Consider the following 25,220-nt stretch of genomic DNA (forward strand, 5'->3'; position numbering starts at 1 on the left):
ATCATTAGGCGTTAGAGATGGGTAGCAGTGGCCACAAGGCGCGCGTCAGGCCACGGGCGCGCGTCAGGCCATCGGCCCCGCTGCACTGCTTTGCCCGGGGGCCCATAATGTTGTTAAGATGGCCCTATCTACTTACCATACATCTATATCCCTACTACGAGATAATAAACAAGCGCAGCGCCCCCTGGTGACCAGAGACAACGGACGCAGCTCCCCCTGGTGACCAGAGACAACGGACGCAGCTCCCCCTGGTGACCAGAGGACAACGGACGCAGCTCCCCCTGGTGACCAGAGACAACGGACGCAGGGCTCCCTGGTGACCAGAGACAACGGACGCAGGGCCCCCTGGTGACCAGAGGACAACGGACGCAGGGCTCCCTGGTGACCAGAGACAACGGACGCAGGGCCCCCCTGGTGACCAGAGACAACGGACGCAGGGCTCCCCTGGTGACCAGAGACAACGCAGGGCCCCCTGGTGACCAGAGACAACGGACGCAGCGCCCCCTGGTGACCAGAGACAACGGACGCAGCTCCCCCTGGTGACCAGAGACAACGGACGCAGCTCCCCCTGGTGACCAGAGACAACGGACGCAGCTCCCCCTGGTGACCAGAGACAACGGACGCAGCTCCCCCTGGTGACCAGAGACAACGGACGCAGCTCCCCCTGGTGACCAGAGACAACGGACGCAGGGCCCCCTGGTGACCAGAGACAACGGACGCAGGGCCCCCTGGTGACCAGAGACAACGGACGCAGGGCCCCCTGGTGACCAGAGACAACGGACGCAGCGCCCCCTGGTGACCAGAGACAACGGACGCAGCTCCCCCTGGTGACCAGAGACAACGGACGCAGCTCCCCCTGGTGACCAGAGACAACGGACGCAGCTCCCCCTGGTGACCAGAGACAACGGACGCAGGGCCCCCTGGTGACCAGAGACAACGGACGCAGGGCCCCCTGGTGACCAGAGACAACGGACGCAGGGCCCCCTGGTGACCAGAGACAACGGACGCAGGGGCAGGGCCCTCTGGTGACCAGAGACAACGGACGCAGGGCCCCCTGGTGACCAGAGACAACGGACGCAGGGCCCCCTGGTGACCAGAGACAACGGACGCAGGGCCCCCTGGTGACCAGAGACAACGGACGCAGGGCCCCCTGGTGACCAGAGACAACGGACGCAGGGCCCCCTGGTGACCAGAGACAACGGACGCAGGGCCCCCTGGTGACCAGAGACAACGGACGCAGGGCCCCCTGGTGACCAGAGACAACGGACGCAGGGCCCCCTGGTGACCAGAGACAACGGACGCAGGGCCCCCTGGTGACCAGAGACAACGGACGCAGGGCCCCCTGGTGACCAGAGACAACGGACGCAGGGCCCCCTGGTGACCAGAGACAACGGACGCAGGGCCCCCTGGTGACCAGAGACAACGGACGCAGGGCCCCCTGGTGACCAGAGACAACGGACGCAGGGCCCCCTGGTGACCAGAGACAACGGACGCAGGGCCCCCTGGTGACCAGAGACAACGGACGCAGGGCCCCCTGGTGACCAGAGACAACGGACGCAGGGCCCCCTGGTGACCAGAGACAACGGACGCAGGGCCCCCTGGTGACCAGAGACAACGGACGCAGGGCCCCCTGGTGACCAGAGACAACGGACGCAGGGCCCCCTGGTGACCAGAGACAACGGACGCAGGGCCCCCTGGTGACCAGAGACAACGGACGCAGGGCCCCCTGGTGACCAGAGACAACGGACGCAGGGCCCCCTGGTGACCAGAGACAACGGACGCAGGGCCCCCTGGTGACCAGAGACAACGGACGCAGCTCCCCCTGGTGACCAGAGACAACGGACGCAGGGCCCCCTGGTGACCAGAAACAACGGACGCAGCTCTCCCTGGTGACCAGAGACAACGGACGCAGCTCCCCCTGGTGACCAGAGACAACGGACGCAGGGCCCCCTGGTGACCAGAGACAACGGACGCAGGGCCCCCTGGTGACCAGAGACAACGGACGCAGGGCCCCCTGGTGACCAGAGACAACGGACGCAGGGCCCCCTGGTGACCAGAGACAACGGACGCAGGGCCCCCTGGTGACCAGAGACAACGGACGCAGGGCCCCCTGGTGACCAGAGACAACGGACGCAGGGCCCCCTGGTGACCAGAGACAACGGACGCAGGGCCCCCTGGTGACCAGAGACAACGGACGCAGGGCCCCCTGGTGACCAGAGACAACGGACGCAGGGCCCCCTGGTGACCAGAGACAACGGACGCAGGGCCCCCTGGTGACCAGAGACAACGGACGCAGGGCCCCCTGGTGACCAGAGACAACGGACGCAGGGCCCCCTGGTGACCAGAGACAACGGACGCAGGGCCCCCTGGTGACCAGAGACAACGGACGCAGGGCCCCCTGGTGACCAGAGACAACGGACGCAGGGCCCCCTGGTGACCAGAGACAACGGACGCAGGGCCCCCTGGTGACCAGAGACAACGGACGCAGGGCCCCCTGGTGACCAGAGACAAGGGGCGCAGGGCCCCCTGGTGACCAGAGACAACGGACGCAGGGCCCCCTGGTGACCAGAGACAACGGACGCAGGGCCCCCTGGTGACCAGAGACAACGGACGCAGGGCCCCCTGGTGACCAGAGACAACGGACGCAGGGCCCCCTGGTGACCAGAGACAAGGGGCGCAGGGCCCCCTGGTGACCAGAGACAACGGACGCAGGGCCCCCTGGTGACCAGAGACAACGGACGCAGGGCCCCCTGGTGACCAGAGACAACGGACGCAGGGCCCCCTGGTGACCAGAGACAACGGACGCAGGGCCCCCTGGTGACCAGAGACAAGGGGCGCAGGGCCCCCTGGTGACCAGAGACAACGGACGCAGGGCCCCCTGGTGACCAGAGACAACGGACGCAGGGCCCCCTGGTGGGTTTATAGGACTTTAATGTTCTTTTTCATAACTACCCTGATCTGGCAACATCCACTTTATGATTTCCCAGAACCCAGCAGTCCTCTAAATGTAACAGCATCCAGCAAACTCACTAATAAATCTTTCCAAAACGTTCCCAGAGCTCTGAGTGGACATTGTGTTACCCAGGGTGGGGGGGGGGGGACGGTATCACGGTCATTACTTCACTTGAATGTTATTTATTAAAGCTGCAGATAAATTGACACTTTAAATTACATCTCTACCGATATATTCCAGAAATATTAACAGCAGGAACTTATCACAGCAAAAACACACGTAACACACATATACATACATAATACATACATACATACATACATACATACATCATACACAGGGCCATCTTTTCCATTGGGCCCCATAGGCTGGGCTCTTAATGAGAATAAATAATCCTGCAAAAGAAAAAAACCTGCAAAAAAAATAATTTCAAGGGTCACTGAGCAAGTACATCTATCTATCTCTATATATCTATATCTGTATCTGTATACACCTATATATCTATATCTATGGGCCCCGGTGCACTGCTTTGCCCGTGGTCCCATAATGTTGTTAAGATGGCCCTGATCATACACACAACAAACAGCCCACGTACAGATACGCACACATCCAGAATACATGTTTGGGATACAATACACGGATGTATTCCAGCCTCATACACAGTTGCTGGGCGGACACTCAGGATGGGACTTAGGGCCACTCAGAGACTACAGGGCCCAGAGCTGCCATCTTTTTGTATGTAGGTCGTTTGCAGCGGCTGAGGAAGAGAGGGGCGGAGGGCAGAGGGTCCTTGGAGATCAGGCAGTGATTAGACTTCATTCGGTAGAGCCAGGCTATAATTTAAGTAAGATGAAGGGGTGGCGAGGGCGTATTTATTGGGGTGTACCCCGTGGACATTTTCCCTTTGGCTCTGAGCGGTCGGAGATCAGGATTAATAATTAGACGCATTTTCTACCTTCCAGTTGCACAATTATGGAAAATGATTTTCTAGGTGCAGTTTGCGTAACGTTTACACTTTTGAGCAGTGCGCCTATCCAGAGGCCGCCACCTCTCCACACACCTAGGTGCACTCTTAGCTTGCAGAGGCATTTCCCAAGGGTGAAGAGAACACATGCGCCTTGGCGTGTGCTTGGAGGAGCATATTCAGTACACTTTATAAGCACAGTGTCTAACGTGATACACCACACGCTTCCATATCTGCAGGAGTCATTCATTATTATTACATTACCTGGCAGAATTGCACCAAACCACCCTCCAGCTGTAACCAATGATGAATAATCCTGCAGAATTAACGCTTTCCTTTAAGGGTTAATCCTCTTTTGGCTTAAACACTCTGTTATCTCTGGTCCCTGGCGGGAGATTATTAATGGCCGGAGTTTAGAATGAACAATATTTGTGTTACTCTTTCTGAAGTTAATTATTATCGCTGAACTCAATTGATTTGTGGTGGAGATAATTCCATCCTGGAGTACTCGGAGGAGGAAAGTTTCTGCTCTGAATGAATTGGGGATTTCTGGTCTGTGGATGAAATTCATACATGATCCTACGGTCATTACGGTATTAGTCCAACTCCCTCATCTCATGTTGTACTAAGCCTCACAGGGCAGAGAGGAGGAGGAGGAGAGATTAATCTTCAGTCAGAGGTTGGGAATTAAGCCAAGTGATTTCCCTCAAAGCAAAACTATCTAGAAAAAGAGGATGACAGTCTCAGCGAGAGGCTCGGACACAAAGGAATAGGTCCATAACTTGTACAGGTCCAGACCCCCCAAGAGCAGGTCCAGACCCCGACGACAAGGTCCAGACTCCCCAAGAGAAGGTCTAGACCCCCCATGAGAAGGTCTAGAGCCCCAAGAGAAGGTCCAGGCCCCCAAGAGAAGATCCAAGCCCCCAAGAGAAGGTCCAGCTGAAAGGTAAGAAGGTTCTTTTACTAGGACAGGGAAGGATCTATTAAATAAGTCCAGAACAGGGATGGGAAGACATCAAAGATCTGTTGGGATCTTGATACAAGATATTTGGAGATGACACAACCAGATTGTCACATTGAGATCTTTGCAGCTGCGTTAATATTTAGATGGAGATATTGGGCCGGAGTCATTAAGGAATCGTGAACTTTAATGAGCTCAGTCACTTGGTCCATTAACTTATAGGAATCCACTTAATCAATCAACTCATTTCCAGTAATAATCAATATCTCACCTCATTATTTCTACAGGGATTATTTAATGATATTTGTGAGACAGCCGGGGATAGGTCTAGGGATCTGTCGGAGAGAGATGGACTAGTGACCAGGTAAACGGTCTCTCTGGACGTAGTAATTACTGAATCATGTAGGAACTGTTGCCCTGAGCGATATAATGAGGGGCCTCAGAGTTTAATATAGATATATTCTCCCCAGGACTTGGATGGTTTCCAGGGCTAATGTTGAACAGTAGCCGGTAGCCAGGATGGATGGATTGCCGATCCAGGTGAGAGCATTGATCATTGGGCTTCTATTATGGTTTCTGTCACTATGAAGTGTTAATATTTCATCCCAATATCAGACGTGTGTTTACTAGATGACAGCTGAGTAAGGAAGATCTTATTCCACGAGTATATAGATTGCAAGCTCTTTTATTCAGGGGCTGATCTTAGTCTAAGTGTGACTTCATTCACCAATGTTTTGGACAAGGTGGCAGATGGAGGCTTCTGGGATGTTGGCCCTAGCAGCACAGTAGTAATACACACTAGGTAATAGATTTCGCCATGTGAATCCTCGTCTAGACCCTGTGAGAACTGAATATGATATGATCACACAAGGTTCAGCTATCTGCCAGCAGTTCCAGGGTTAATCTGCAGACAGAAGCTGAGCCCTGTAAATCTGTGGAGTGAATGAGCTCCGAGGATTAGAGATTACACTCAGAAAATCCCTGCAGTGGATCCGGAGTTTGGGAACACAGGATAATGTATAGAGACTGGTATGTCCCAGGCCGTAATCACAGACTGTAGAAACTGGAGGGCCCCAGTGAACAGTGAGACCAGGAGCCTGGTCTACTAATGTGTGGCCCTCAACCTCTGCTCTAATGATGGGCCCCACTTCTCCCAGCTGTTACAGCACATAATATACCAATATTATTACATGTGTACATGGGAACACGCCACACAAACATTAGTACATGTGTACATGGGAACACACCACACACACATTATTACATGTGTACATGGGAACACGCCACACAAACATTACATGTGTACATGGGAACACATCACACGCATGTTATTATATGTGTACATTGGAACACATCACATGCATATTATTACTTGTGTATATGGGAACACATCACACGCACATTATTACATGTGTACATGGGAACACGCCACACGCCCATTATTACATGTGTACATGGGAACACGCCACACGCCCATTATTACATGTGTACATGGGAACACGCCACACGCCCATTATTATATGTGTACATGGGAACACATCACACGCACATTATTACATTTTTAAACAGGAGTGCTTCATACTCACATTATCAGACATGTACACTGGAATGCATCACACCCACATTTGGGAACATTTCCAGGGATAATTGTTTTGCAAAAAAGAAGCTGTAAGAGGAGAACTGGGCGACATGCAGTGAACTCTGCACACAATTGAGGGTGGCGAGAAGCACGCGACACAGAGCCTAGTGGGGCGACGAGCACGCGACACAGAGCCTAGTGGGGCGACGAGCACGCGACACAGAGCCTAGTGGGGCGACGAGCACGCGACACAGAGCCTAGTGGGGCGACGAGCACGCGACACAGAGCCTAGTGGGGCGACGAGCACGCGACACAGAGCCTAGTGGGGCGACCAGCACGCGACACAGAGCCTAGTGGGGCGACCAGCACGCGACACAGAGCCTAGTGGGGCGACCAGCACGCGACACAGAGCCTAGTGGGGCGACGAGCACGCGACACAGAGCCTAGTGGGGCGACGAGCACGCGACACAGAGCCTAGTGGGGCGACGAGCACGCGACACAGAGCCTAGTGGGGCGACGAGCAGGCGACACAGAGCCTAGTGGGGCGACGAGCAGGCGACACAGAGCCTAGTGGGGCGACGAGCACGCGACACAGAGCCTAGTGGGGCGACCAGCACGCGACACAGAGCCTAGTGGGGCGACCAGCACGCGACACAGAGCCTAGTGGGGCGACGAGCACGCGACACAGAGCCTAGTGGGGCGACGAGCACGCAACACAGAGCCTAGTGGGGCGACGAGCACGCGACACAGAGCCTAGTGGGGCGACGAGCACGCGACACAGAGCCTAGTGGGGTGACGAGCAGGCGACACAGAGCCTAGTGGGGCGACGAGCAGGCGACACAGAGCCTAGTGGGGCGACGAGCACGCGACACAGAGCCTAGTCTAGTGACTTGTAAACAGTTACTTCATGTATTTGTTTATTGCATTGATGATATTGTTGTTGTTGTTACGGAGGACATTTGTTACATTGAGAGTTAGCATCTGTGCGCTGTACCCCCCCCCCCGCCCCCTGTTCTCATCCTCATCCTCAGCCTTTATTCTTATTCTGCTTCCTCCCTTCAGTTCCAGATCAATAAAAACTGACTGAATAGAACATTTCTCACTTGTACAGAGAAGAACCCTTTACATTTTCCTTAAACACATTTTCCGCCATAAGTTTTGACCTCGTAGATTTCACCACAACATATCAGTTTGTTTCATATACAGCCAAACATTACAAACTTACCTTTGTTTCTTTCTAAAAGTCTGTTCACACCTTATATGTCCTGAATCACTGGCTCCCTTCACCCCTACTCCTAAAACATTTCCTTCATGAAGATCTTTTACAGTCACTTCCGAAATATAAATATCAGCCCAGAGAACTATTCTTAATGAACATATCAGGTTACATAGAGCTAGCTAGAAGACTTGCATGACACTCAGTCTATCTATATAACATTGTTTCAATTGATTTGCAGTGAAAATTTTAATAGCCAAAGACTCACTTTTTATTCTAACAAATAGTGAATTTTAAATAAAACCACAAATTTTAAAAGAATTGTTTCAGAACCAGTCCAAAGTAAAATAATATTGTCTATCTACCTATACCATGATAAATTATCACAAGCACCTTCTTCTGCACAAATCAAGTTTCCATCTACCAAGATTCAGACATATTCTGGTGCACATTAGGCACCCATGGCTGTACCCAGTATTTGGGGCAAGCCAGGTTGAAGATTCACCACAAATTGAAATGAAAGTTCTCATTAATCTTTAAACATGAAGACAGCGCTGCTATAGCGGCCTGATGCGGGAAACAGGAGTAAAGTAACTAACAGAGTATTGTCATTCATATTTAAATCATAACACACTTTATATTTCCAAGATAGTAACGGTTAAAATTGTGTAAAATTTTAATAGCCAAAGACTCACTTTTTATTCTAACAAATAGTGAATTTTAAATAAAACCACAAATTTTAAAAGAAGATGGTTACATAAAGCTGTATGACAGAATATATAAATGTACAATCATTCTCAGTGGGCCACCCCCGATATAATAGGAACTTTGATTCCTGCAGCCATCTACACTTTCATCACACATAAAGCTACCGTTGCATATTTTTCCATGTCAGGAGAGGATATCTCAGCGTTCCTCTTACTAATAAGGCCCTTTATTAAAAATAAGTTAACAAAATTAATGAGAATATCAAGAAATTCGAGTGTGTGTGTGTGTGTGTGTGTGTAAGGAGGCCAGAAATTGTCTCTCCAATACCTAGAAACAAAACTTAGATTTCATCAGATTATTGTGTAATACACTAAACATATCAGTAAATACTTCAGATCTGTGTTTTTCAGTTCATTCCTTTTGGAGCAAATCTCTGCAAAACAGGCATGCTCTCTCCACATACATGTAACAGGCGTGTTCTCTCCACATACCTGTTATAACAGGTGTGTTCTCTCCTGCAGCCGTCCAGGAGAAGAGGCCTCAGCAGAACTTCGCACATAGAGGTGAAGTGGACTCACCTGGGGCTGATACTTCTCCTCTCCGTCTCCATTACAATGACCGGTTGCTTTATCTGGCAATATAAACTCCCCAAACTGGAGGCCGGTAAGTGTCCGTGTGTCCCTGGTGGGGGATGGGAGGAATCTGGAATTAAAGTAACATTTCATGTAAAACCATCCACATTATTAACATAGAGAAGTTATGAGGACAGAAGTTAATGCCCCCCCCCATCCCAAATAGCAGCGCTGTCCATATAGAAATCCGGGGGCCGGATAGACCCAATATACCTCTGTATTACAGCCCAGCGCTCCGCCCCAGAGCTCACATGCTGCTGATAACAGTCCCCTCTGTGAAGGGGAGACTAGGACCAAACCCACATAATAATATAAACACATCATGGACCATTCATTCCCTAATTCAATAATCATCTGTTTGTTATTTTATATATCGTATAGGTCATTACATGTGATGACTAGTTACCTGGCTTCAGGGATGCTGTGAAACTACTACAATAAGACAACCCTGATATCACTGTAGATTATAGCTGAGCTGGTAAGAATGAAGCATAAGACCTGCAGCGTATACAAAGTGATCACACTGGTCCCCTTAGGTGTAAGTGTGCGAGTGTCACGTCCCTTGTGAAAGGTGAGGGGAGCCCCCAAATATATCTGATTTGGGGTTCCCAGACCGTGAGCGTAAACTACTGGAGAGGAGGCTGCATTGTAGCGGAGCAGGGAAAGAGATTACTCCTAAATGAGAGGGTTAGCTCCTGAGCCAAGCGATGCACTTCAAGCTGTGAGATGACCAGGTGATCATCAGGTGCTGTGTAGACACCTGAACCTCTGCAGTAAGTACTATGGAGCGGATTTATAAAAGGTGCAATAAGATCGGACTTTTATCACTATCGTTTGCACATTGGTGGAGTCTGGGGTAACTGAGTGAGGCTCCGCCGCGATGGGCAGGGGCAGCTGTCTGTTGATTTACCCCATGACCCTGAGGTAGGACAGAGAAAACATGGGTTACACACACTATACTCATCCCTAAAGTACACTTACATGTATCATTACCGAGTTCTGTGGATGCCCCAACGCTCCTGGCATACAGAGCACATTGGGCAACACCCCAGGTAGGAGTGTGGGCGAGTTACTCTCACAAAGCATTGGGACCTTATCTATATGTATTCAGAAAGCTCCATATAATTTATTACACAATAAAGAAACTTAACAGAACATGGATTACAGCTGGTGGTGGGTGTCTGAGAATTACATACAGCAGCATAACCCCCGTCAGCGGGCCCTTAGGAGCCACAATACAGCGGCAGGGGCGTAACAACCCGTCACAGGGCCTTAAGGAGCCACAATAAGGCGGCAGGGGCGTAATGGATTCAATCTAGTAAAAGAAGTGAAAACTTTTCACATGAGAAACTGTAAGCGGCTATCTCGACGGGCACCACACTCGCCCCCAGGCCAGGGGCTCCGCGGCACCGCACACGCTCCCAGCCCAGGGGCTCCGCGGCACCGCACACGCCCCCAGCCCAGGGGCTCCGCGGCACCGCACACGCCCCCAGCCCAGGGGCTCCGCGGCACCGCACACTCCCCCAGCCCAGGGGCTCGGGGCCACCGCACACTCCCCCAGCCCAGGGGCTCGGGGCCACCGCACAGCAGGCCTGGGCATTTAGCCCAGTTACTTCCCTGATCCGATGCCCCCTTTAGAGCAGGGCTGTAGCAGTGGCCGAGTTATGTATCTATATGTTTATTTCTGTATAATTTAAGCACATTTGTGACCATGTCCCTCAGCAGGTGGAGCAGACTCCAGTGAGAACAATGCACTATGCATATACAATGAACCAAATCATTTTTTCACAAGTGGCAAATGCTTTTCAATGAGCAGAGGCCTGGCACCAAAAAGCCCATTTTTATCTTGTACAAAATGTGAAAAGTCAGTAATTTATATAGGAGCAGACTGTACAGAACCAGAAAGGGGAATAGTACTGAACCCATCGATACCAATGGAACAATTCTCCCACTGGGTCAGATGCTACACACAAGACGTTACATGTCTTCTCTCAGACAAAGCTGTATAAGATATGGGACCTGTGACCTCTCTCTCTGAAACAAGGCTATCAGCATCAATAAAACAACTGATGCAGCAATCAATGCAGTACATCGGTCCCTCCTGCAGGGGTGCTGTATGCTATTGTTATCTGCAGGGAGTTATTGCCCCATCCTCTCATGATGCACGTTCTACATTAGTCTAATATTTCTGTTTATTTCTGACTTTCAGCTCCGTTAGTAAAGGAGATTGCTTCAGATGTGGTCCAGATGTGCCCCAGATACCCCCAGCCAGTGCCTTTAGACCACCCAATACCCATCCTGAAAGAGGCACTGGAGAAGGTGAGTGCCTGGTTGTGATGTTTGGCCATCTTGCAGGGGGTGACGATTATCAGATAGAGACTTCTGTCTTATATCTGAGCCGGCTCCTTCACCCTCTCCCATGGACCAGTCAGGGTGGTAGGGATCAGTGTCCAGCATAGGGAACAGGATGAGACTAGCTTTGCTTCTCTGGGATTTCCGCCACTAATCCTTGTACTCAGATGACAGACTGAGGATTGTGTGTGTCTGGTTCAGGGTCTTCTGCTGGACCACACCGACCATCATAGGTCAGTCAGACCCTACACTCAATAGCGATTTAATCCCTCTGCTGTCATACTTCATCTGGTCATTACTGTTACCTCCTGCAGGAGGCCATATCTCACGCAGTATCCTCCTGTGGGCCCCCAAGCCCCATAGAGGAGCCTCACTAGGCCCTTTTATCATGTTTGTTGAATTAAATCATTGGAAAAGTGACTTCTTCCTCCATATGAAATCCATACTAGATATTGTATAGATGCCGCATAACATTATTTCCTCTCTTAGTTCCTGTAACTGTATTTACTGGAGGCCTCGTTTTACTCATAGAACATCCATCCACTCTCCATTCATCCCATGTTGTGTGTATGTTTCATGTGTCACGTATGAGCAAGGCTGCTGGATGTTCTGGGGGTCGTATAACAAATGGGATCTGGAAACCAAATTATCAAAATTTGCTGTCTGTCTGCAGGTGGACAAGTTTCTGAGGAGTAAAATCCGCACCCCTGGGCTACCCGCCATGTCAGCGATAGTTACTTATAACGATACCGTACTTTGGACCGGAAACTTTGGTAAAAAGAATGGATCCGACCCCTTCTCGTCTACTCCCAATGAGTACACCATTTACCGGTGAGTGCCACTGCGCTATAATAATCACGATGAACAGGAACCATAATCTGCTGTATGCACATGTTCCAGATCTATCGTGTGTCTTAGGAGGAGGTGCAAGGAGTTCCACGCAGTTTCCAATGTCCCAATCTTCCGCCATCGACCATATTAACAACTTACACACTTAGGGGTCTTAAAGGGCGAAAAAGCCAGTTTGCGCCGGTCGTAGAGACTCTCCCAATCTATCATGAGGTTCTAGCTGGCGATATCACAGGTTTTATAATGCATCAATTGAAATGTGTTGGAACCATTATGGGCGTAACAAAACTGATGGTGGGAATCGTGTGCGACACTCTGAAGGCAAATTTCACCAGAGAAATGGGCAAAATCTTTCAGGTCTATTCTGATAAACATATTAGATGTCTCTGATCATATACACTGTATACCAGAGGCACCCTAGGGCCCTCCAGCTGTATTATGGGACTGTAGTGCACACACTACACTAAACAGTTCATTACACTGTGCTGTGCTCTGTACACAAAGTACACACTATACTACAATGCCAAACCGCGGCACCGACGAGCATAAAATGTGAGCGATTCTCGTCTCCTCATTGTTCAGAAGCCACGACTGCGAGCGAAGGAGATGGTTCAGCAGTCAGGGGGTAAACATGGTAATGACAAATATCACATCAGAACTCGCCGATTCTATGGGTATTTTGCAGAGATGTATGAAGTGGATGACATACAGTACATATGTGTTATACAGGATAGCCAGCATCTCCAAGCTCTTCCCTACGCTCATGTTGTACAAGTTATGGGAAGAAGGAGAAGTAAATTCGCTGGATGATCCACTGGAACGATACGCCGCTAATTTCTCCATCAAAAACCCTCTGGGCAGAATGCGCCAAACCGAACAGAAATACATGGCGGACGGGCGAGCATTTACAGAGAAAGGGGCGCAACCAATTAAACCGACAGCAGTGACATTGCGGAGGATGGCGAGCCAACTCTCAGGTGACAATAGCCCCTCCTATTGTGGCGGGTTATCTATTCCAGTCTCTCTGTAAACTGCACAGAATCCCACACACAGATGTAAACTATAAACACATCTCCTGTCTGTTGGTTTGTGCAAATGGCGGATGGATGGGCGTCTTCTGTCTGTTGGTCGTGGGAATGGCGGATGGATGGGCGTCTTTTGTCTGTTGGTCGTGGGAGTGGCGAATGGATGGTGTCTTCTGTCTGTTAGTATGTGCAAATGGCGGATGGATGGGCGTCTTCTGTCTGTTGGTCGTGTGAATGGCGGATGGATGGGCGTCTTTTGTCTTTTGTCTGTTGGTCGTGGGAATGGCGGATGGATGGGCGTCTTCTGTCTGTTGACGTGGGAGTGGCGAATGGATAGTGTCTTCTGTCTGTTGGTCGTGTGAATGGCGGATGGATGGGCGTCTTTTGTCTGTTAGTATGTGCAAATGGCGGATGGATGGGCGTCTTCTGTCTGTTGGTAGTGTGAATGGCGGATGGATGGTGTCTTCTGTCTGTTGGTCGTGGGAATGGCGGATTGATGGTGTCTTCTTTCTGTTAGTATGTGCAAATGGCGGATAGATGGGCGTCTTCTGTCTGTTGGTCGTGTGAATGGCGGATGGATGGGCGTCTTTTGTCTGTTGGTCGTGGGAGTGGCGAATGAATGGTGTCTTCTGTCTGTTGGTCGTTGGAATGGCGGATAGATGGGCGTCTTTTGTCTGTTGGTCGTGGGAGTGGCGAATGGATGGTGTCTTCTGTCTGTTGGTCGTGTGAATGGCGGATTGATGGTGTCTTCTGTCTGTTAGTATGTGCAAATGGCGGATGGATGGTGTCTTCTGTCTGTTGGTCGTGGGAATGGCGGATTGATGGTGTCTTCTGTCGCTTCGTGTGAATGGTGGACGCACATTTTGTGTTTGTAAAACTTATGAATAAAGCATTTTTCGAATTTGGATCTTTCTTTGTCGAATTGTGAGGATCTTGGTCTGTTTTTCAGGTCTCCCACGGAGGCTGCGGTCCACTAATCTCCTGTGGAAGGGAAGTACTCAGGAGGCAGTGGAGCTTCTTCGGGATGATGTTTTGGTGGCTGACCCTGGTACCAGGTATGCATCAACATGCCAAGGGCCGTTTTAAAGAGGTGAATGAAGTCGATTATGGGCTCTTGGTGATGCTCGAGTCTTAGGTCAACGTACTACATAGTTCATGTCTGATCAGACATAACCTGGGGCCCTTTGCTGCTCTGGGTTATTGTCCAAAATGCCTTTAAAATCCATCAATTGTGTAGTAACAATTTGAATCTGAATTAATGTCATATGAATTTTCATACGTAGCACATGTGAGGTCTATGACGGCTTCTTAGATAAACATGTTGCACAACATGTAACATTTGTGGCTCCTATAACAGCTTAATGTAAGACTTGTGTAAGGTGCGTGTCACAGATCATGGAATCTTTTTATACTTTTGACATATTAGATTTTTTTGTTTTTGTTTCTCATGGTCACAGTGTCACAAACCGTCACCTTTCGTATCATGGTTAATCTCCTCATTCTTTATCCGTGAATTTCAGGTGCCATTACAGTAATCTGGCCTATGCCATGCTGGCCCACGTGCTGGCCGAGCACACATCCGAAGGAGATTACCAGCGGTGGGTGGCTGACAACATCTTAGACAGAGTTGGCATGGAAGACACTGGATTCGACCTTACACCACCAATCATTTCTCAGATGGCTGTTGGCTTTTATGGCAGTGGACAGGTGGCCCCACTTTACGATCTGGGCTGGTATCGCCCATCGGGTCAGATGTATTCCACCGCGGCAGATATGGCTAAGCTGGCAATGGTGCTCTTGGGCACCTACCACCGCCGGATATTGGAGCCGGACACATTAAAGACCATGTTGACTCCGCTCTTCAAGTGCTCCACTGACTACTTTGCTAACAAAACTGGAACCCCATGGGAGGTGAATGAGCAGAACGGTTATGACATCATTCGCAAAGATGGAGATTTAGATGGATATTCTGCCACTTTCTCCATGGTCCCTAAACTCCGCATGAGCTTTATTGTGCTTATGTCTGGGACGAGACCGCAAGAAGAAGACATTGTTTCACAGACGTACAATTACCTAATTCCGGCTATGGAGAAAGCTTTCAGGGAGGCGGAGAAGAGACTCACCCCAGCACCCAATCCTGCGCCCTATGTTGGATTTTACACCTATGCCAATCTGACATTTTATGAGATAAAGGTTGGGTCCAATGGGGTTCTAGCGATGCAGCAATTTGGACCTCACATTGAGGAACTGATCCCAGAAAGTTACAGGACTATTAGGCTCCATTACTTAGAGGAGAGAGTTCTGCAAGTCGTGTTTGAGAAGGAGTTTCCCTGTGTCCTACACCTTGGTTCTGCCTCCGTCTCTCTAGAGACCCAGGACAGGCAGCTCTTCAACTTCTACCCCTATGACTCGCAGGGATCTTCTCCAGGATTTGATGCTCCCGGTCTAAACACGTACAATGTACTGCGCATACATAAGAAGCCTGTCTTCTACAAGTAGCAGAGGACTGTGGACAGTAGGAACCTACAGCCAGTGGGCAGGGATAGGACACATCCCCCGAGTCTCATGGACGCATCTGAGGGAGCAAAACTCTGATGATCCAATGTGGAAATTCTACAATCACTAAGTGATAGCTGAGAACAACGAATATCACAAGGAACACGGAGCGATCCCGGGAAAGAGGAACCACATGACATGAAGGACTCTGATCACGAGAACTGTCTGCAACACCAGAGAGGAGATTTCATCACTTTATCCCCAAGACCCAGCAGAATAACCCGGCCACACCCCATGGGGAATACACCCCAATATGTGACACCCCTGAGGGACTACTATAACAGCCGGCACCAGGGAGAAAGCTGGTTAATTAGTGCAAACATGTTGCACACTGGGTGCAATTTAAAATGGGTCTTTTGCACAATTTTATTTAAATGTAAAAAATTCTTGTAAAAAGGAAGTTGGACGACTGCAACTTATTATTGGTGTAAACGGGAGACAAAATACAACAGTCGGTACCCAGAAAATATCTGTGCAGGTGACGGGTCCTACGTTATATCTGATCCTACGTTATATCTGATCCTACGTTATATCTGATCCTACGTATATCACCTGGACCAGTGATGGCTAACCTGTGACACTCCAGGTGGTGTGAAACTACAAGCCCCAGCATGCTTTGACAAAATATAGCAACTTATTGCTGGAAGGGTATGCTGGGACTTGTAGTTTCACAACTCCTGGAGTGTCACAGGTTAGTCAACACTGACCAAGTCTCATCTCTCTGAGCCGCCACCTTCCAGATTCAGGAAACCACTTTTGAGATTTTCAAGGGGCCAAACAAAGTAACTCCACTAAAGTGTAAAATGAGGGAGACGAGTGAACCCCAAACTTCAGATAAAATACCGTAAAACGCACGAACAATATGGAAGCGACCGCTGTGGTTTATGGTGTTAAGCGGTTTGTTCCAGTGTCTAGAACACATGTGAGAGACGTTACATATCTCTTTATATCCATTCCTGTATAACACACGTACAGTTCCTGGGGGATTGTCAGGTGTAAATGGAGGAAATAGGACAATGGAAAGACAATAGGAGAGTTTGGGACGCTGTCAGTTCTTGCTGCATTTATCTCTCTGCGTTTTATGAATTATTTCTCTATATAACAAACAGGGAATATTCTGAACACAAATCTAATTACAGTGATTTCCCTGAGGATCATTCCTGTCTGTCGTACAAGAACATTGCGCTGCTGAGACACAAACACCCAATTATCTACTGAATCAGCGTGCGACAGCCCAGAATCATCACAATCCAGGTGTATCACATTATAATAATATATATGTGCAGGCAGAGACCATCACTGCCAGGAAGATTAATCCAGGAGAAACACCATAATAAATGAGTTAATAACACAATATTGAAGACATATAACGGCAGATGTGTAATGGAAGAAACATACTCAGTGACGGCACTACCATTGGTGCAGCAGATGCAGTGCACAGGGGCCCATGGAGATAATGGGGCCCGCTGCATGGCAGACGCAGATTTTCGGGAGCTAGTTCCGCCTCTGCATATATTATATTGTTACTGCACAGATCTCAGGTACTGGCTAAAGTCACAATGTTTCCAAAACCTTGTTCCCCAAACTTATTGTGTTCATGTTGTAAAGAGAGTTCCTCATGTATTAACAACCAAACTGGGCTGGAGAGCTTGCAATCTACAATCCTGAATGTTAAAATAGAGAACTAACCAGTAGGTATGTACACTCACACTGCCCCCTGCTGGTGATAGGCAATATATCCTCCCCTGTAAACCTATACACTCACACTGCCCCCTGCAGGGCACATGTGATACTGGCTCAGCAGACCTTGGAACACTACAATCCCCAGCATTCTCATGTTCAATAAATATTACCTTAAAAGATGCAACATAGTATAAAAGTTGGAATTTTATTGTGCAATTGGTGAAAACTGAAAAACAGGGAAATTTCCAGAGAGAAATCATAGAAACCTGGGTCTGACCAGTGAAGTGTGTGAGTGTGAGTGTGAGTGTGAGTGTGAGTGTGTGTGTGTGTGTGTGTGTGTGTGTGTGTGTGTGTGTGTGTGTGTGTGTGTGTACACATATGTACTATGTATGTAGTGTAGCCAGTAATATAATGTCACATGTAGTAATGACTTACCTGTGTATAGGGAGCAGCTCTGCACTCTCAGACCAGTCACCTGGAGAATCATCACATGACTGAGCCCAGGTAACTCTGCAGCTGACACTCATTAGTCAGAGACTGTTAACCCTGTACAGCCCGAGACCCAGCTACAGCCTGAGATTCACATTATTTATCTCCACCGACAGCTACAAGCTCATTTCTATTCTGTTATTCTTATTACGCTATAATTATAAATAAGACAACACTGAGGGGTATATTTACTAAACTGCTGGTGTAAAAGTGGAGATGTTGCCTATAGCAACCAATCAGATTCCAGTTATTTATTTAGTACATTCTACAAAATAAAAGCTGGAATCTGATTGGTTGCTATAGGCAACATCTCCACTTTTTCAGACCCGCAATGTAGTAAATATACCTCTAAGTGTGATGAATAGATTCACATGACAGAATGAGGATGATGAGTCTCCTGTAAATTTACATCAATCTCAACAAAACACAAATATTAAACTTGAAGCAGATAAATCACTAAAGTAAAACTACAAACAAATGGGAAGAGTGAAGATGACGCTCTGTTCCTGGTCACCGGTCAGCGATCCTCTGATTCTTACACCTGGTCACTGTACCGGGGCCGGTGGCAGCCAGCGCTGCTCTCTGCCGCAGGGAATGTCCGAGGATCCGGTTATAGCCGCTGTATGTGAGCGCTGGGAACGTTCAATCCCATCTAGAGATTACGGCTTCAGAGCGATGCTCTCGCTCATACTCCACCACCATTAGAAAATAGCAAAAGGAATTGATTTGTATTACAGGACAGAGGAACGAGCAGGAAGATCTGGAAGAATCGGGTTATTAAAGTCTAAGCGGTCAGTGTTTGTGCAGCTTATGGTCAGTTAGGTGGCTTTAGACTAAGGCTGGGAGCACACTACAGGTGCTTCACCCAAATATTGGGCCAATCACACAAAAGACCACCGTTCCGCCCAATATTGCATTAGTGTCATAGTGTGTACACTGCAACAATGAACCAGCATCATACCAAAGCATTGTATTCTTTCATTAGATTTTATAAACGGACTGAGAATCTCTATCAGCGATGGAACGATGTCGCTCCAATCCTGCAGTGTCTCTACTCAGGAGCAGCAGTGTCCATAGATCTCTATGGGGTGCGCAGAGTCACCATCTTCACATCTCTCCTCCTGTTTCCACCACTTCTGACTCTGCTCTCCAGCTACTTAGCCCTCCTCCTCGAGGGTCCTCCACCCCCCGTCCCCTCTTGCTCCCTCCTCCCCCCTCTGGGGGTCTCCCTGTCTTCCGCGCCCTCCTTCTTGGGCCCCGTCGTTTGCGGATCCTCGCTCCCCCTTCCCTGCCCTCTCTATCTGTGCATTGAGCTTACTGTGCTTACTGTTTACTGTACTGTGCTGTCTCCCATTGTATTGTAATTTGTTTGTCCCTGTACGGCGCTGCGGACACCTTGTGGCGCCTTATAAATAAAAATTAATAACAATAATAAATTCACAGCAGATGAAGAGCACAGATCTGACGGTAACACGTGTAACACGTGTGTAGTGTGTACACAGGAGTCAGCTGCTGATCGGGACTCTCAGTCGTTGGTAAAATCGTTAACGGTATCATATAAGAAATGTTCTGTAGTGTGTACCCAGCTTTATCTGTCAGATGTCAGTCAGGATGAGCATTGTCCAAGCGCACTCATAGTGGCTGACTCATTAATGAGAGCAAAGCATAAAAAGGAGTAACTTTGCACCTGGGCAAAACCATGCTGCATTGGAGGGGAGGTAAATGTAAAATGTGAGGACAGGTTTATAGTTGGGGTAGAACATGTCCTAGATCACCATTAAATTTCAGTGTAAAAATAAAGCTATCAATTGTGTGCTACATGAAAAAACAGTCAGTATTTAACTTATGTGCAAAATAATAAACTAATTTGCACCCCTTGTATTGTAACTTGGTTTGTCCCGGAGAAGATTTACTCCTTTTTTTGCCTTATTCTCCTTAATGACTGAGGTGCTCTATGTCTATCAAATCCAATACTCGCTTACCTATCGCACCGTATCTACTGTGCTGTGGTACCATACACTGGCCAGGGATGACCTGCGCCACTATATACCTTGCATTCATCTGCTACATTAGCGGTTCCCAGGGGTGCCGTGGCCAATAAATCTTACCACTCCGGCAGCGCCCAGGATCCAGCATCCTCCTCCCTGCTCCCGCATGACTTCTTGTCCGTGAGGAGCGGGAGGAGAGAGCAGGATGCTGGGTCTCGGGCACCGCTAGATTGGTAAGAATACAGAAGAGAAGACAGAAGAAATAGAAGAAAGAAGACAAAATATGGTAAGTAAAGAAACGGAGGGGAAATGGTGATAGGAAACTGCAACGGAGGAGCAAAAGAATGAAGTAGGGGGCAGAGTGTGAGGATGATGAGGGGCAGAGTGTGAGGATGAAGAGGGGCAGACAGTGTGTGAGGATGAAGAGGGGCAGACAGTGTGTGAGGATGAAGGGGAGCAGACAGTGTGTGAGGATGAAGAGGGGCAGACAGTGTGTGAGGATGAAGGGGGGCAGACAGTGTGTGAGGATGAAGAGGGGCAGACAGTGTGTGAGGATGAAGAGGGGCAGACAGTGTGTGAGGATGAAGGGGGGCAGACAGTGTGTGAGGATGAAGAGGGGCAGACAGTGTGTGAGGATGACGAGGGGCAGACAGTGTGTGAAGATAAGGGGGGCAGACAGTGTGTGAGGATGATATAATGTTACATATATCATATACTGGTTCATGAATCATTTTGTCTCCATTTTCTGGGCAGGGATTGTACAGTTTTTCTCTAGAAATGTCCCTCACAAAATTGATAATAATTAGGTTCAGTGAATTTGCTGGAAGTTGTAGTGCTCCAGCGCACACTGAACATGACATGTTTGTGAGCAGGTAACAAGGACATAGTCATTTATATGGTAATTATACACATTATTTATTACATGTCGGATCCAGGAGGGTCACAGTAATGTATCGGTAGCGTAACTCTTATATGTAGAGCATCGTATTATCGGGGTTATCAACCTTCCGAAAATTTCAAGTTACCGGTTTGTGAATTTCCATCTGCATCTTTCAAGGGTGATACAATTTTGTTGTTCTTTGTGGCTTAACTCTGTGTTTTTTCCAAGGTCTTTATATCAACCAGGCACCATTGTTGGGGGTTTTTTTTGCCCTTGGATACGGCACAGATTAGCTCTGCTCTGCACTTACACAATTCTATCTACAATATAAATAATAGAAATGACGAGGTGGAACTTTACTCGGCGGACAGACACAGGAGAGAGACTCTACATGGAAGACGTCTCGCTGTCGTGTGACCATTTCTGCTGAGAGCGCAGCGTTAGCGGTAAGAGTGCTCTCCCGGGTGGGCCTATCACACCCTCCACGTGGATCTTGGACAAGGCCGGAGAGCTGTTGTAGGACAGGCTGGTGTCCGGGTTTCTACAGACAATCTGGCGGAAACACTCCCGGAACTTAGTGGACAGAAGGTTGTAGATAATGGGGTTCACAGCGGCGCTCAGGTAGAAGAAGATCCCCGACAATATGTGGACGTACTGGAATACCGTGTGCATGGCGTCCGTCCATTGTATGATGAAGCTCCACAACAGCCGGTCTATGTGGAACGGGGCCCAGCAAATGGTGAAGACAACGACCACCACACCTGTCAGGAACAGACATTAATAACATTACATGGATGAGCCCTGCACGTTGTCTACGTTCCCCTCATAGCAGATATCAGACAGTGCTGTAGATTATAGCATATAAAGGACAAGAACAGAGGCGGAGTCATTTTATGTTATACACCCTGAGGTGACTCTTTATAGCCCTATAATGAACAGTACGGTGCGTTATTCATTCTCATACACAACATTCATGATGAAGTGACCGCAAAACTCACTGATTATAGGTGATGACATCACTAAGCGCTGGATATATTATTACAGACATTTCTATGTACGGTCTGGAAAACGTCACATTTCAAACAAACAGATATCTGTGTAATCAGAGTGATCCTTTGGAATATGTGGGTGCAATGTAAATAAATGTCATTAATTCTAATAACCCCACATTCTTATCATCACAGTAATTATATATATATACCCCAACCGGGGGCAGATTGCCAGACCCATTCCCTGTACCCCCCCCCTTGGACACACAGACACAGTGGCAGATCTACAGGGGGTCGGCCGGAGGGTAATACTTGCTCTCCCCTCACTATAATGTAAGTGCAGAAAGTCCACCTTCCTGACAGAGGAATTACCCACAAATGTGAGTTTAGGACCTGACACAACTTACACAACATCTTGGTGATCTGTCTCCTCTTCCCGCTTTCCAGCGCGATTCTCCAGACGGCGTCCGTCCTACAGCCGGTTCCCAGCCTCCTGACCGGGAGCTTCCTCTCCCTGGTGAGCCGGCAGCCAATCAGCAGATACAACACGGTGATAACGGAGACGGGGACAAAGTAGAAGAAGATGGTGGTCACCTGGATGACCAGACTATAAACCCACTTGGGCTTCATCATGGCGCAGGTGGCCGATTCCTCCACCCTCTCCAGGGATGGCAGGTAGATGTAGTAAATCCCGTGTAGGGACGTGTTGGGAATGGCACACAGCAGTGACGTGCACCACACGGTACTGATGACCTTCCTGGCGTGTGCGTTGGTCATCACATGCTTGGTTTTTAGGGGATGGACCACCGCTAAGTATCTCTCCACACTCAGCGCTGTCACATTTAGTATGGACGCAAAACAAACCGTCTCAAAAAGGAACGTTTTAAAGTAACAGCCCCCCTCTCCAAATGGAAAGGGGTAGTTTTGCCACATCTCGTATGTCTCCAGTGGCATGCCGAAAACCAAGACCAGGAGATCGGAGACGGCCAAACTGAAGAGGTAGAAGTTTGTCGGGGTTCTCATCTTCCGGTGCTTGGCTATCACTGTGCATGTGAGGAGGTTTCCAGCCACCCCGGTTAGGAATATCACCAGGTACATCAGCGACACCGGCAGGAAGAACGAGGACATCTTGGGACCCAGAATGCGGAAGAGGAGCTTCTGCACCACTCTGGCTCGGTTCTTACTGCTGCTCCAGGTGCCATTGTTCAAGGTCCAGTTGCAGGACTTCAGCTGGAGGTCCACGGAACAAATGTAGAATAGGTCGTCCTCGTCCACAGAGGCCATCGCTAGAAAGGAATAAGAGTCACATATATAACGTCCATCTCTATATTCTGCACCTGGACGAAACCTCAGTGGTTTTCAGATGTGTGTGGGAGGGGTGGGGATATTTAGAGTTGGGGGGGGGGGGGGCCACAACCTAACGTAATTTTTAATAACAGTGTAAAATAAAGCTGCCCAGTATGTAATACAATCAAATGACATTATTACCCCGTGTGTCACAATGTGGTTTGTTCATGTGCAAATGTCTCTTTCTACTTCCATGATGCTCCGTACTATGGTCCTACAACCCCCTATGTGTCAGTCTGGCTCTCATGGTTTGTGGGCGCACAGAGCCCCCGACAGGTGCTACTAATGGGGCTCTGCGCCAATGTTAGTGATAAGGCAGAAACATCAGATATAGGAAGTCGGTATTTCCCCAGAAAAGGGGGCACCTGCTAAGAGCTTAATGCAAACAGCGCAATACAGAGGACAGGTTACAGAACATTGCACCCCCCGTCATATATATCTCATTGCTACAGTTAGTGAGGGGGATGTAGTCCACTGCAGTACTAACAAGTTACCACAAGATGGTGCTGCACCCACAGTAAAGGACATTCAGCTATGACAGCTTATACACAGGTATGTAGGTTTATACACAGGTATGTAGGGTTATACACAGGTATGTAGGATAATACACAGGTATGTAGGGTTATACATAGGTATGTAGGATTATACACAGGTATGTAGTTTATACACAGGTATTTAGTATTATACACAGGTATGTAGGTTTATACATAGGTATGTAGGGTTATACACAGGTATGTAGTTTATACACAGGTATGTAGGGTTATACACAGGTATGTAGGTTATACACAGGTATGTAGGGTTATACACAGGTATGTAGGTTTATACATAGGTATGTAGGGTTATACACAGGTATGTAGGGTTATACACAGGTATGTAGGTTATACACAGGTATGTAAGGTTATACACAGGTATGTCCTAACATCCTACACACAACTTATATATTCTCTATAGTGCCCAATACCCTACCGTAGACAAATGTTTTCTGTACTGAAGTTTCTGACACTTTAATGTGTATATTTCTACCTCAATTCTGGGAGACGGAAGATATGAGGAATATTACTAATATATATTGCAGAGGTTCTTTGACTTCCATCCTAACGATGATTCAACGTCAACAACAGCCAATGATAATGTGTGAAGCACTGTGTATAAATCTCTATATGTCAATCACTATGTGTCAATATCTCTGGGTCAATCTTTATGGGGCCTATTCATTTTTTCGATTAAATTCCTATTTCTAGTATCTCGGACTCCGTCCAATCAGCCCAGGATGGTCACTCGCCGCGTCAGACTGTCCATTTGCCGGCCTGCTGGTTGCACGTGCAGCGGAACTTTCTATGACCCCACTATCCCGTGTAATATTACCATAACCTGTCTATAGTATATATACACTGAATACAGACATAGGAGCTGACACTCTACTCACAGACTCACAATGGATCAGTCGGAAGGAGCAGACACCAAGTAATTGGGGGCAGCTGTTTCCTCTTTGTGGATTCCGATCTCCTGCTCTGTAATAACCAGATACAGGGTCTCCTGTGCCGATACCAACCTGGTTATATCATCCACTGCCAGGAAACCAGCTTCTATCACTACATGAAGCTTCCCTCCCTCTGTCAGTATCTTGGTGTCATCCCCCTATGTCTCATCTCATCGCTACATCTCTCTCTCTCTCGTATATTGTCTTTATATCATTCCAGGCTGAAACGCTCCTCTCTCTCCCCATCTTTCTCTCTCCCTCCCTCCAACTCGCTCTCCCCGCGCTCTCTCTAACACTCTTCTATTGTTTTTATATTACATAGACTGTGTCATTCCTGTCTCTCTGTCTCCCTCTCTCCTCCGCAGTATAATAGTTACCTATTACTACGCCCTACGGTCTCATAAACAATCCTCATTATAGCGCTCGCAGGGCCTGATTCATCAAACGCACGTGAATCGACTGCGCACTCCCAAGTTCAACAAGGAACAGATTCAGATACGTGATGAATTCGGGTGGAGGTCTGCCCTGCTGTACACACATACGTCCGGTACCTATGTGGAGTAAAGATT

General features: G+C 48.5%; 2 protein-coding genes across 4 annotated transcripts; one reads left to right on the forward strand and one right to left on the reverse strand.

Moving 5' to 3' along the window:
- The first annotated feature begins 4,578 nt into the window (after positions 1-4,578).
- LACTBL1 (lactamase beta like 1) lies at positions 4,579-16,205 on the forward strand. 2 transcript variants are annotated; one of them, XM_075191306.1, is made up of 8 exons: positions 4,579-4,863; positions 5,349-5,418; positions 8,885-9,044; positions 11,223-11,332; positions 12,039-12,196; positions 12,944-13,191; positions 14,189-14,294; positions 14,760-16,205. In XM_075191306.1, exons 2-8 carry the CDS (start codon positions 5,398-5,400, stop codon positions 15,736-15,738), a joined length of 1,782 nt encoding a protein of 593 aa, XP_075047407.1. In that variant the 5' UTR covers positions 4,579-4,863; positions 5,349-5,397; the 3' UTR covers positions 15,739-16,205. The 2 variants fall into 2 exon arrangements, with proteins under 2 accessions (XP_075047407.1, XP_075047408.1); XM_075191307.1 differs by having other exon boundaries at positions 8,903-9,044.
- Positions 16,206-20,703: 4,498 nt separating this feature from the next.
- LOC142108012 (neuromedin-U receptor 2-like) lies at positions 20,704-24,866 on the reverse strand. Of its 2 annotated transcripts, none has more exons than XM_075191706.1 (3): positions 24,606-24,866; positions 22,232-23,110; positions 20,704-21,596 (listed from the first exon to the last, which is right to left on the reverse strand). In XM_075191706.1, exons 2-3 carry the CDS (start codon positions 23,106-23,108, stop codon positions 21,223-21,225), a joined length of 1,251 nt encoding a protein of 416 aa, XP_075047807.1. In that variant the 5' UTR covers positions 23,109-23,110; positions 24,606-24,866; the 3' UTR covers positions 20,704-21,222. The 2 variants fall into 2 exon arrangements, with proteins under 2 accessions (XP_075047807.1, XP_075047806.1); XM_075191705.1 differs by having other exon boundaries at positions 24,598-24,866.
- Between the last annotated feature and the right edge of the window lie 354 nt (positions 24,867-25,220).

This window comes from Mixophyes fleayi, chromosome 11 (genome assembly GCF_038048845.1).
Source record: "Mixophyes fleayi isolate aMixFle1 chromosome 11, aMixFle1.hap1, whole genome shotgun sequence".
NCBI classification, from domain to species: domain Eukaryota; kingdom Metazoa; phylum Chordata; class Amphibia; order Anura; family Limnodynastidae; genus Mixophyes; species Mixophyes fleayi.

What these genes read in the sequence shown, in the direction of transcription:
- LACTBL1 (XM_075191306.1), top strand. Translation starts at nt 5,398, where the DNA reads ATGGATGGATTGCCGATCCAG. An exon ending in AATGAGTACACCATTTACCG is followed by an intron (nt 12,197 to 12,943) that starts GTGAGTGCCACT and finishes TGTGTTATACAG; the next exon opens with GATAGCCAGCATCTCCAAGC. An exon ending in GATGGCGAGCCAACTCTCAG is followed by an intron (nt 13,192 to 14,188) that starts GTGACAATAGCC and finishes TCTGTTTTTCAG; the next exon opens with GTCTCCCACGGAGGCTGCGG.
- LOC142108012 (XM_075191706.1), bottom strand. Translation starts at nt 23,108, where the DNA reads ATGGCCTCTGTGGACGAGGACGACCTATTCTACATTTGTTCCGTGGAC. An exon ending in ACAGATCACCAAGATGTTGT is followed by an intron (nt 21,597 to 22,231) that starts GTAAGTTGTGTC and finishes TGTTCCTGACAG; the next exon opens with GTGTGGTGGTCGTTGTCTTC.